The sequence below is a fragment of the Equus quagga genome, chromosome 20, assembly GCF_021613505.1.
Source record: "Equus quagga isolate Etosha38 chromosome 20, UCLA_HA_Equagga_1.0, whole genome shotgun sequence".
Lineage (NCBI taxonomy): Eukaryota > Metazoa > Chordata > Mammalia > Perissodactyla > Equidae > Equus > Equus quagga.
Window position 1 is genome coordinate 24,423,986 of NC_060286.1, and position 13,727 is coordinate 24,437,712.

The 13,727-nt window shown below is 37.1% G+C and overlaps 1 protein-coding gene across 1 annotated transcript in view; it reads left to right on the plus strand.

Annotated features, from left to right (window-relative positions):
• The window catches only part of TSHR (thyroid stimulating hormone receptor), a 151,412-nt gene that overhangs the window by 118,742 nt on the left and 18,943 nt on the right, over positions 1 to 13,727 (plus strand). Inside the window, exon 8 of the mRNA XM_046647729.1 lies at positions 3,169 to 3,246. Within this exon, the coding sequence (XP_046503685.1) occupies positions 3,169 to 3,246 (78 nt within the window). The remainder of the gene's footprint in view (positions 1 to 3,168; positions 3,247 to 13,727) is intronic.

Genomic DNA, 13,727 nt, shown 5'->3' on the forward strand with positions numbered 1-13,727 from the left:
CTCCAGTGAAAAGGTGTTGAACATAAACATGTAGCATTGGCTGTATTATTTTTTAAGGTGATACCAGTTCTCTTCTCATACGTCCTTCCCAGGATTTGTACTTTAGAAATCCTGACTTTCAAGAAGTCTTTCCTTTCACCTCTAACTCTAAGACTTTCTGCTCTCTTTTAAGTTCACAGCATCCTTTCAAGAGATATTTTAAATGATCACACACCCCCTATAAAATAAGAATTGTCTGGAGTAAGTTACCCATATAACCTACCAAGATTTGTGACTGATTTACCCAAGCTAGTTTAGAGAATGTGGATTTCAGAGGAACCAGGATAAGTCACAGTCAAGGAATCAGTTTAACTAGACTGACATTCCCAGTAAACATTTGATAAATGGGGCTGATGGAAGCCTTTCTTCCTGGATATTAAGGCTTCTGTGGATGTGTTTCTCCATCCCATCCCACTACCTTCAGAGGGAAGGTAGGATCCTTAATCTGAACGCAAGGATAAAATCTTCCTGCATTATGACAAACTTTGACAATAAGGCAGTCCTCCAAACTGCTAAAGGCAGAGTGATGGTTTCATTTTTAAGCACCTAATTATCTCTAAGAGATAAAGTGCCCAAACAACCTTGTTGGTTTTAGAGAGCACGGCCTCCCCCAAGACTCAGTTCATCTCCGTTCAAGTTGGCTGTGCCCTCTCTCCATCCTCCTTCTCCCCTCCTGGACTCTGGCTGGCTTTCCCAGTTTCAAATCTTCTGCAGCTTTTCTGGTAAACGGCAATGCTTATCAACCAGCCTCCTTATCCTTGGGGGCGTATTGAATATCAGATGAAAACACTGCAGAATTGGACAAGCAATTATTTAGTTTTATAATAATTTCTAATGATTAGAGCAAGCCGATTTTCACTTGCAGCAGTCAGAGATGAGGAAAAACTGAGATGAGCTCACCAGTCCTTACTTGATTTTCAGCAGACTGGGAACAGAATGTGATCTGCAAGTTGCATGGTCCAAAGAATACAAAAAGAAATGCAAGCCAATGCAACATTTACGCTAAGCTTAGTTGTCTTTTTACAAAATCATGCTGGTCAAGATCTCTCCAGTTGTTGTTTCTTCAAAGTGGCTCTTGCCTGTTCTAGCTACCACTGACCAAAGGAATTCCCAGGACACAGTGGGTTCAAGGAGAGTCATACAATGATCAAATGAAGTCTGTGGTTGAGAGCCTTACATGATAGCCATTCATCCAGATGGCACAGATTGGCTGCAATAGCACCTTAGTTGGGTCTTTGCATATATATGAGATTAACTGACCCCCTCCATTTCAGATTTAACAGTGCCCTGGAAGCTTGGTGTCCAGCCGCTGCCTGAGGAGGCCATGTCTGAGCCAACCCCTCATGGCATTTTTTAACGAGTTGCCTTGTCACTGCCATCAAGAAAGTCAATTGGCCACCGCACCATATGCTGAGTCTTCTATTCTTTCATTCTCCTATTTTTTCCTTAAAGCAATCACGTGTCACCTTAAAAGTTTAGCATCACCCACCTCACTATTTTTGAGGAGAGGTGCATTGATTCTTTTATTCATTCATAGGTAGTTCTCAACCTCAATTTAAGAAAAAAAGGGAAAAAATTACAAAATTTATACCAATTTATGAGACCTCATTGTGTGGAGTTGTAGTACTTATTTGTCATTTGGTTAATCCCTCATCTTGTCCAGGAGGGGGAGACCTCATTGGTGGTTGGTAAAACTTCTTCCTCCAACTGCTCCGAGGAAGACCCATCTCTGGCTCCAAGGCTGCCCTCTCTTATTCTAAGTAAGTTCTATTCTCTACAAAAGACTGGAGAGGAGCAGAGCTGCTGGACCAGGAGAGGCCAAGGGCAGGAACCATATGGAAGCACTGTTCCTGCCTTTGCCTTCTGAACAGCAACAGAGGATGCTTCCCCTCAGGTCAGCCCAAATGAAGCCACCCTCCCTCTCCCCGTCTCAGATTCAGAGAAAGAGAGGAACAGCCAATTAACCAAGGAGACATTTCTTGTGGACTCTAGAGAAAGAATCTTGACTGCAAGTCCTCACGTCACACTATTATTATCAACCATTATCCTTCAGAATTTGCCATTATGAAGAGCAAATGCCATGAATAGAATGATGGAAACATTTTCCATATCTAAGTAGACCTCTCAAACTCTCTGCTGTATTCACTTTTTATCAACAGATGACCATTTACGAACTCTTAAATTGACTAGGCTATGTGGTGAGTTAATCTAAACATGTGCAAACTGAGACCATTTATAACAAGGATATATATGTGCTTTGTTTCTTTTTAGGTAATTTTTGTTCTCTAAAAAAGCTAGGGGGAAAAAAGCCAGTTTCAAAGTCCTTGGAAGCTTTTATCCACTTGGAGATAATTTTATGTTTCAGAATCACTTTGTGACTTAAATTGCTTCAAAAATATTTTACCCTCAAATGCCCAATGTGTTTTCAAAATGGAAAGATCAACGTGCGCATCAAACCCCTTCATGAAGGGTATACTCTAATCTTGTCTGCGTAACCTGTCCCCCTAAAATAGGATTATCAGAGAAAATACAAGCCGCCCAATTAAATTTGAATTTCAGATAAACAACAAATAACTTTTTAGTATAAGAATGTTTCAAAAATTGTATGCAGAATACTTACACTAAAAAATTATTCATTGTTTACCTGGGCATCCTGTATTTTATTTGCTAAATCTGGCAACCCTGCCTCGAAGAGAAGTTGTGAATCTCTGACAGTCCCTATCACCACTCACCAACTTCATTCCATTCCTAATTTAAGCCTAGTCTTCAAAAATAAATGGGACTATTGACTATTGCTCAATATTGAGAAACAAAGTTGGTATTGAAGAGGATTGAAAAATACAGTTGCCTTGCCAGGTAGATAGGGAATTAGGCAACTTTTATAAAATCTAGGTATGCAAACTAGATCATAAACAGGCTCACTTTCAAAGACTTCTGCTGTAATTAATGTATATAAACCTTGCACAATTGAAACCTAGAATGTTTTGAGTGCTTCAGCCATAAGAAGGTAAGGTGTTTTCCAAATTCTTAAAAAGCAGTTAATAGCTAGGGAGACCATGCTCACATTTTATTTTGGTATTCGTATTAATTTCCTTAATCTCACCTAATCTTCTTTCTCTCTCTCTCTAGTTACCTGAACAAGAATAAATACCTGACAGTTATTGACAAAGATGCATTTGGAGGAGTATACAGTGGACCAACCTTGCTGTGAGTAAGACATACAAAAGAATATTTCAGTCCTTTTTAAATTTAATTTATTTTTTTTGGAAGGGGGGCACTAAGAGGAGCAGCTGACGCTCATGGGTAAGGAATGTTGTTGTCTGGATAAAGGCTTTTGCTAGTACTTTTCTGCCAAGTTGTATAGGCTACTGCTTAGAAAACAGTCCTTGTTCGTTGAGACTCAGAAGGCACCATGCTCCACTGCACCATCCTGATGCTTGAGCAGGCAGTCATCTTGGTGTGGACGTTCTTGGAAGCCCTCTTGTGGAAAAAAGACAGACATTTTTGAGCAGCTGCTGTTGGCAAAATTCTGAGACACAAGGTCTACAAATAAGTGGAAAGAACCCTAGTCTTTGCAGAGAAAATGGTATATGAATATGTATTGCCTTGCACAAAGAAGGAAGACTGTAAATGGTAATTCAATTCATACCTGGAAGAACTTATCATCATTGGGGAAGATGGGATGTAAACATTTTCAAAAACAGCATGGAAAAAAGTACCTATTTGTGCATTTCCTCTGATTTATACCTCCACGTGCAGTCAGTGATCAAGTTCTGTCAGTGCTGTCTCCCTCAAGGCTTGTTATCAGCACTGTCTTCTCCATCCCCTTGGTTTGGCCTAGTTTAGAATCTCATCTTTGAGCATCTGTTCAAGTCCTTGCCAAAGTGGAACACAACACCCCAGGAGAAGCGCAAGACAATTAGGAAAGGCAAAAAGAAATTAGAGGTCTATTTATACTTATGTTTTTAAAAAGTAGAATAAATTAAGTTTTACTAATATTTTATATACAGATGACCACTGTCCCTCAGGTATCAGGGAATGGATGCATCCCAAGGGAACAGTGGGTGATCCAGTCTCAAGGACTTAAGATCCTCACTCCTTCACTTTTAACAATTTTACTTCACTTTTAGACTGAATGCACTCAATGAGGTGGGTTTATGGCCTTATTTTCTTAACACCTAGGCTCCGTATAAGAGGACATAGTTAAGCTGAAAATCTACTGTACCATAACGGGGTTCATTGTTAACTCAGAAAAAGTATTTAAAGGTATTATGCATTTTTCTTTTTACAAAAAGACAAATTTTTTTAAAGTATTGGCCTTTTATATGATTTTTTTTTAACCTGGAAGATATTTTTTAAAGATATCTTTAACTGCTCCTTCAAGATAAAGGTGATATATCACTAACAAATAAGGAAAGTTGTTGCTTTTCTAAAGAAATCTGTGCTGTGGAAAGAGTCTTTAGAAACAGATATCTGGAAACATTTCCATGTTATGTGATTTTCCTGGTGAAAATGTTGGATGGATGTCACTTATAAAAATCCTGTCTTGTTAAAATGAGAAATTGAATTTTAACCTGTTTTAAAATCTTTCAAATTAAGAGTGGCAAAGGGTTTAAAATCATTATGTACAAAATATGAAAATGAAGCACCTTCAGATCAGATTGCAAAAACAACTGATTGACATCCGAGAATAGGAATTTCAATACAAACATGCATTTAATTACTGAATTGGATTGAAAGATGATAATCTTAATTTAATAAGTAGAGCCAAGCCTGCCCTATTCCACTTGGAACCATTTATCTTTGTGAGGTAACTTTTTCAATTGACAGCCATTGAAACCAAAACCAAAATAAACTGAACCAGAAGCAGACATCTGGACAGCTATATCAGAAAGGGTTAAATAACAATTTTCAAAATTAGTGAAGTATATTTAATAACACTGTTTTCACTTTAGTGAAGTGTTTTTTAGATATTATTTATTTATTTTCATCTTATCCTTTTAAAATATATGCTTAGTGTGTTTTATAATGTATATAATGTAGTATTGCAGTAATATGTGTATAGAGCTCATAAATATACATATGTTAGAAATGTATACTCAAACACTTTTTACTTATAAATACATAAAATTGAAAGAATTTGAAGATCAGTGGTGTAGACCAGAACCACTCAAAGTGCGGGTCCTTTACAAGGCGAAGAGCTAGTCTCAGATTGTACATCAAAGCACAGCTTCCTTTGTGGAGAAAGTCTCCCCATGAGAGCAAAGTTGGCCAAACTAAACAGAGTGCTTAGTGAAGTAGCTGGCTTACATTTCAGCAGAAGCTTCTTACCTTATCAAGAACTGGTAAGAAACAGCCAATGGGCACTACGCTTTGAGTAGCATGAGTCTAAATGGCAAGTCTCCAAATCTCCCCTTGCCTTCCATCTTGGTCCCTTTAACCACAACATCCACAAAGCTCTGTGTGTTCAAATGCAAATAGAATCTTAAAACCCAATGCTGGTCTCCCATTCCCCTCAGGATAAAGACCTTAGTGTGGTACACAAGGCCCTGCTATAATTTTCAACTTTTCTCTAACACCACTATACACCCCTAACCAATGATCCATCCATATTCAACATTTTAGCTCCCCTCTTGCTCCAACCTACTTATATAGCTGTGCTAAACTCTTGCTTTTCCTACTGCTTGGAAACCCTACCACAACCTTATCTGTCTGATGAGCACTACTACCATTTTGACATTCAAGTAAAGATCTCCTCTCTGAAGTCATTCTTGGCCTTCCTTCTCCTTAGGGAAAGATGACAATTTCTTCCTCTATTCCCCACCACCTCTATGTATGCATCTCATGGCACCAGTAACATGTTTCTGCCTTTATCTCTAGGCACTCCTAGAGAGCAGGGGCTATGTCTGTTTCATTTCTACAGTTCTAGTTCATATTACAATGGCTGAAACACAGTACTAGTTTAACAAATGTTTGCGAAATTAATACAGTATACAATAAATATTTGAATCACACTTCGGTAAATGCTATAGTATTTAAATAGCAGTCACATTTTAAAGATAATATAGCATGTTGTCCTTAAGGGAGAGTGTCCATTTCTACTTCTTTGGAAGTGGTAAATTAAACTACCTATTTTTTTGTGCTGCTTAAAAGTTGTTTTGATAGTCTTGGTAAGATTTTTTTAACAAGACTCTCTAACCAAGTTAAGACAGGTGTGCAACTGCTTGAAAATGCCCTTCCTGCTTGCTAGAGGCATGCTCGATTATGAAAAGTGGACTAAATTCGGAGCTAGACCTGGAGGAGTTGATTCCTGGCTCCATCTCTAATTGTGAGACCCAAGCCTCAGTTTTCTTATTTGTCAAAACACAGTAACTAGAAGTAGTGAAGCTAAAATAAGAAAATAAATCTAAAGCACTGAGTATCTGCTTAGTAATGTTAAATATTATGATTACCTCCACTTCTTCCTGTCTCTTGACACTTCATTATTCTTGTCTTTCTTAACCGCTCTGATCACTTTTCCTGATTTCTCTCTAGAACTCCCGGCCCCAGTATTTCAATGGGGCTCAGTCCTGGGTGTTGGCTCTATCTCCTCTATATCTTCTCCTTTGGTTAAATCATTTGCTCTCAAATATTACGAGAATACAAATGATTTCTAAACTTCAGCTTTCAGACCTTCATTCTTATTTAGCCATCACACCTGCCTGAAAGTCCCTCACTCCTCCTTCATTCCTGCCAGTTCCCATCAGTTTCATTAAACTCTTCCCACCAACCTTTGAAAACGTACAGCAAACATTGACTAAGCACTTGCTAAACTCTAGACTCTTCATGAGGAGCTTTCAACAGGAGAAGGTCACTCATTGGAAGGCTGGTCAGGGAAAGCCTCATTGAGAAGGCGACAACTGGGAAAAGACCTGAAAGTCACAAAGGAGCAAGTTATGTGGCTATTTGAAGAAAGAACATTCTAGACAAGTGCAAAGAGCTTAATGTGAGGGCAAACCTGGTATGTTTGAGGGATAGTAAGGAGGCTGTTGTAGCTCAAGCAGAGTGAACTAAATAAAAAAAAAAAAAGCAGGAGTTGTAGTCAAAAGATAATGGGATGGGGAGAGCAACTTGTGGATGGCCTTAGAGGTCATTGTGAAATCTTTGATTTGCTCTTAGATAGAGGGGAGCCACTGGAGCTTTTTGAACGTAGCAGTGCCATGATGTGACTTATGTTTTAACAGGGTCACACTGGCTGTTGTGTTGAGAATAGACTGTAGGGGACCAAGCAGGAAGATTACTTAGAAATATATCAAAATAATGTAGGCAGGAGATGATAGCAGCTTGTACCAAGGTAATAGCAGTGGAAATGATAAGAAATAGTCATATTCTGACTGTATTTTTAAGGTAAAGCCAACATAATGTGCTGATAAATGTATATAGGGAATGAGGAAAAGAGAAGAATCAAGGACAACAGCCAGGGTTTGGTCCTGAGCAGCTAGACAAATGAGATCATCATTTCCTGAAACAGAGAAGACTGTAGGAGGAGTTTGTATGAGGGGGAAGAACAGTTTGAGGGACCTGTACACATCCAAGCAGGCAGTGATATGTATGGATGTGAAAGTTACGATAGAGATCCCCAGACCCAAGGATCCCCAGACCTTTGGGGGAAGCTGTAGACATGAAAAACAGAGAGGAGAACTTTAAAGGAATAGAGACAACACAAGAAACAGAAGAAAACTTTAGTAAAACATTATAACAAATATCCTCAGAGAGATAATGTTTTACAACCATAAAATAATTCCTTATATAAGAATATTAAGAAAACAAGAAAGAGCTCTTGACTCCTAGAATAAAACATAGGGAAAAAGCTCCTTGACATTCATCTTGGCAATGATTTTTTGGGTAGGACACCAAAACCACAAGCAACAAAAGCAAAGATAAACAAGTGGGACTACATCAAACTACAAAGCTTCTGCACAGCAAAGGAAACCATCAAGAAAATGAAAAGGCAACTTACAGAATGGGAGAAAATATTTGCAAATCATATATCTGATAAAGGGTTAATATCCAAAATATACAAGGAACTCATACAACTCAACAGCAAAATACTCCCCAAATAATCAAATTTAAAAATGAGCAAAGGACCTGAATAGACATTTTACTAAAGAAGACAAACAAATGGCACACAGGTACTTGAAAAGGTGCTCAACCTCACTAATCATCAGGAAAATGCAAATCAAAACCACACACCTGTTAAAATGGCTAGCATCAAAAAGACAAGAGAAAACAAGTGCTGACAAGGATGTGGAGAAAAGGGAACCCTTGTGTACTGTTGGTTAGAATGTAAATTAGCACAGCCATTGTAGAAAACGATATGGAAGTTCCTTAAAAAATTAAAATCAAAACTACCCTATGATCCAGCAATTCCACTTCTGGGTATTTATCCAAAGGAAAGAAACCATTTATCTTGAAGAGGTATCCACACTCCCATGTTCATTGCAGCATTATTCACAATAACTAAGGCATGGAAACAACCTGAGTGTTCATTTGATGAATGTATGGACAAAGAAAAACATGGATAAAGAAAAAAGATAAAGAAAATATTATTCAGCCATGAGAACTCCTGCCATTTGCGACAACATGGCTGAATCTTAAGGACAGTATGCTAAGTGAAATAAGTTAGGCAACAAAAGACAAATGCTGTATGGTCTCACTTATATGAGGAACCTAAAAAGCCAAACTCATAGAAACGGAGTAGATTGGTGGTTTCCAGGGTCTGGGGGTTCGGGGAAATGGAGAAATGTTAGTCAAAGAGTACAAAAATTCCAGTTATAAGATGAATAAGTTCTGTGGATCTAATGTACAGCATGGTGACTATAGTTGATAATATTGTACTGTATAACCTGAAAGTTGCTAGGAGAGTAGATCTTAAATGTTCTCACCACCAAAAAAAAGAAGCAGCAGTAACTATGTGAGGTGATGGATGTGTTAACTAACCTTATTGTGTTAATCATTTCACAATATATACATATAGCAAATCATCACATTGTACACCTTAAACTTACACAATGTTATATATCAATTATATCTCAATCAAGCTGCAGAGAAAAGAAAGAACTCTTGGAAATTAAAAATATGATAGCTTAAACAAAAAAAAATTAGGAAATTTTCAAAAATATAGTGGAAAACATTTCCCAGAAAAGAAAACACACAAAAAAAGATGGAATAGAGGAGAGAAAAGATAAGAAAATTAGAAGTTCAAACTAGGTGGTCCAACATCCAAGTAACAAAGTTTTAGGAGGAGCAAATAAAACAAAAAAGAAAATTGTGGGAGATTTCCTATAAATGAAGGAAATGAGTTTTTAGAATAAAAATTCCCACAAAGAACTCACATAAATGAAAAGAAGCTCATGGAAGTACATCATAAGATATGGAAACTGTGATAAAGAGAATATTCTAGAACCTTCTAAAGAGAAAAATCATGTTACTCATGAAGGCTGGAGTCCTGTGAATGCCATCAGTCCTCTTAGCAGTAACACTGAGAGACAGAAGATGATAAAGTACATCCTCCTAGTTTTGAGGGAAAGTGATTTCCAATCTATCTAGGATGAAGGTAAAATAAAGACATTCCCAGTCATGCAAAATCTCAAAAACGTGATTTCCCATTCACCTTTTCTTGGAGATAGACCAAGAAAGAGAAAAATGAGGAATTCAGAAACAAAGATCTACACTGGAAAGAAGCAAATGGAATTCCCAGGATGACGAAAAAGGGAAGTCCTGGGAATCTCGAGACTAAGACATCTACATCAGAGCTGAAGGAGGGCTTCAAGAGAAAGTTCTAGAAATAAAAAGGGACTGATAGATTATCTGACATGATTGACTGTATGAAAAACTGGCTTGAGAGGTGTTCTACAGAACTGTAAAGCATGTGGCAAGACTTAGCAAGAGGTCCATTCAAACCAAGATATGTAAATAAAAAAAGAGAGACAGACATTTCATGAAGAAGCAAAAAAAGTTCCGTAAGAAAGGAAATCACAATGTGAAGAATGGTGATAACCAAAGTACTAAATATGGGTTTAACTAAATATGTCCTAAAAGTATTTCAGGAGAGTCGAGGAGGTGTCAGGAGGATGTATGTTTGGGGTAATGAAGACAACTAAATCCTTATCTTCTATAATAGGGAGTCAGTCCTGAGGGTGTCAATTGAAAACCAATAAATCAAGAAATATTTACAGTTATGGAAAGGATATCAAAAGTTGAAAGTGGTTGCAAATGAACTATAAAAAAGCAAACAACCCAATCGAAAAGTAGGCAGAGGAGATGAACAGACATTTTTCCAAAGAAGATATACAGATGGTCAATAAACACAGGAAAAGATGTTCAACATCACTAACCATCAGGGAAACGCAAATCAAAACTACACTAAGATACCACCTTATGCCTGTTAAAATGGTTGTAATCGCTAAGACTAAAAATAACAAATGTTGGAGAGGGTGTGGAGAGAAGGGAACCCTCACACACTGCTGGTAGGAATGCAAACTGGTGCAACCATTGTGGAAAACAGTATGGAGATTCCTCAGAAAACTAAAAATAGAACTACCATATGACCCAGCTATCCCACTACTGGGTATCTACCCAAACAATTTGAAATCAACAATCCAAAGTAACATACGCACCCCTATGTTCATTGCAGCACTATTCACACTAGCCAAGACATGGAAACAATCCAAGTGCCCATCAACTGATGATTGCATAAAGAAGATGTGGTATACATATACAATGGAATACTACTCAGCCAGAAAAAAAGACAAATTCATCCCATTTGCAATAACATGGAAGGACCTAGAGGGAATTATGCTAAGCGAAATAAGGCAGACTGAGAAAGACAAACACCAGACGATTTCACTCACATGTGGAATATAAACAAGTACTGGGACAAAGAAAACAGTTCAGTGGTTACCAGGAGAAGAGGGGTGAGGGGTGGGTACAGGTGATGAAGGGGAGCACTTACGTGGTGACAGATAAGAAATAATGTACAACTGAAATCTCACATTGATGTAAACTATTATGAACTCAATAAAAAAAACGTTGAAAGTGGTTGCTTCTCGGGCATCAGAAAGAGACTGCAAGGAGGGGCTGCACACGAGTCTGCTGTTTGTATTATCAAGCTTCCAGTGTAATTTCCTTTTTAAAAACTGCTTAAATTTGCTTTTTGAAAAATTTGCTTTTTTAAAAAAAAAGCTTTTTAAAAAAAATTTTAAAAAATATTTTTTAATTTTAAAAAAATCAAATTTTTTTAAAAAGCCACGAAGCATAGGAAGAGAAGACAATGGAGATAGCAGCATTTGAGAGGCCAGTAGGAGGAAAGTAAGAAACGAACAAAGAAAAGTCCAGTTTCATTCGTCAAATTCCAAGCACAGTTGTCTTAAAATGCATATTAACTAATCGTGCATGCCCTTGTCATCACTCTAATGCGTGTCTTGAGCTTTTGTCAAAATCTTCATTACTTTATTTCCCACATACCTTCTACCCATAATTAGATTTTAAGATCCTGGAGGAAATGGACTATGTCTTAGACTTTTTGTAAATCTCCCACTTCAAAAGAGAAGACAGCAAGTACTCAATAAATATTTGATAAGTTGTAACTGAATATCAAATAGCCATGGTTTGGTTGTGTTTTGGTATAAAAGTGAATCTTGGAAAATCTTAAACTCTATCTAAAGAGAAGAGAATTGGGTGGTATATATATTTCTGCCTCATAAAGGTATTTGTGAAAGAATAGAGTCATCTCTAACAATCGACGAAAACAGTCAAACTTGCCCACTTAGTTTACCATCTTTTGTCAAGGTCATTTCTCGGAAAAGAATCTAATTCAGAACAGGTGAAACATCTAAAGTGCGATCTGTTCTCTGATCTCTGCTATTTTCTTTAAAAGCCTTTTTAATTTAGTTTAATAAGAGTTTTTACTTATTCATTTTTAATCAAGATATGCAATCTCATTTTCCATTTTTATACTTTCCATTTTTGATTATCTTGTTTTCTTTTAACGTTATTTTGAAAGAGAACCTCTCGGTGTCTGTAATCCCGAAGGAAAGAACACACTGAAATGCAATGCCTTCCATAATAACCAGAGTTCTGTAAGGTCTAAATTATGTAACTCACTCTAATGAGCATTTAACTTACTGTTGAAAATGATTGTATTATAAGAGTCCCACTTACTATTATAAGTATCACCTAAGAAGAGGAAATCTCTGTGATAACATCCTTGAGTTTGCGTTACATGTATCTACAAAAACAAACTTCAAAAATAAACTTTTGTTGCTATTAGCTGATCAAATTAACCATTTGAAAATCCAAGGGTCATGGCACTGCCATTTTGGTTTACAGAGATAGAAGCCTTTCTGTTTTTCTTTTTGACTCTCAGTCATCTTCATAAAATCATACTATCAGATGGCAAAAAAATTGTGACAGCGTTCTTTTTGGCGCGCCTAAACTCCACAGGTGTGTTGAATCACAAATGCATGATTTTCTAGGTTGATCCTGGGCAAAATAATTTTATTGAGGTATAATTTACATACAATAACATGCTCAGTTTTCAAGCAGTTTGATGAATCTAGCAAAACTATGTTACCCTACCTCAGCCAAGGCTTAGAACATTTTCATCACCCAGAAAGTTCTCTCATGCTGCACTCTCCCATAGACAACTACATATTTTTATTTTTAAGTGTAAAAATCTAGGAGTAAAATTGTCAGCTTGCGGAATAGATGTATATTTAGCTTTATAGGAAATACCGCCAAACTGTTTTCCAAAACGGTTGTCCCATTTTTTATTCACACCAGTGAGGTATGAGAGTCTCATACTGGCCAACCCATTGTATTGTCAATCTTCTTGACTCTAGCCTTTATAGTGGATGTAAAGTGGTAACTCGTGGTTTTACGTTGTGTTTCCCTGATGATTAATGATGTTGAGTATGTTTTCATGCACTTACTAGCCATTTGTATATTTTCTTTTGTCAAGTGTCAGTTCAAATAGCTTACTCATTTTTTAAATTGGGTTGTTTGTTTTTTTATTATTGAGTCGTGGTCCTGAGAAAAATTTTGGCCTAAATGAAATCAATTTCAGTCCTAACTACCAGCCCTTCACCATCCCTAGTTTCTCTTCTCTGTCCTTTTTCTCTTCCCTTTCTGAGAAGAAATGGCTACTCTGAAACAAATTTTTGCAAGGTATTCTTTTATTCATTTATTCTACAGGGATTTTACTGAGCACCTACTGAACACCATGAAAAATATAAGGATAAGACATAGCCTCTACTTTTAAAGAGATTACAATCAAATTCAGGAGAAATGTGAATAAGTAACTGTATTATAAGTTTAATGTAAAAATAACCATAAGAGTGCTTTAGAGAATCAAGATACCCTTTCTTAGGGTGACCAGCAAATGTCTCATTAAAGGAGGTGGTATTTGACATGGGCTTCAGATGAGGGGTAGAATTGCAACAGACAGAGACAGAGTTATGAGAGAAAGAACAAAGCCAAGTCTACAGGAAAACATAGGATGTATTCAAAGAACAAAACAACAACAACAATATACTCGGGGCAAAAGGACAGCATCTGAAAAGTGTGTTGTGTTGAAATGGTATTGTGAGGAACATGACCTGACTTTCCAGGTAAGGGTGACCCATGAAGGGTCACCGTGAAAATATTAG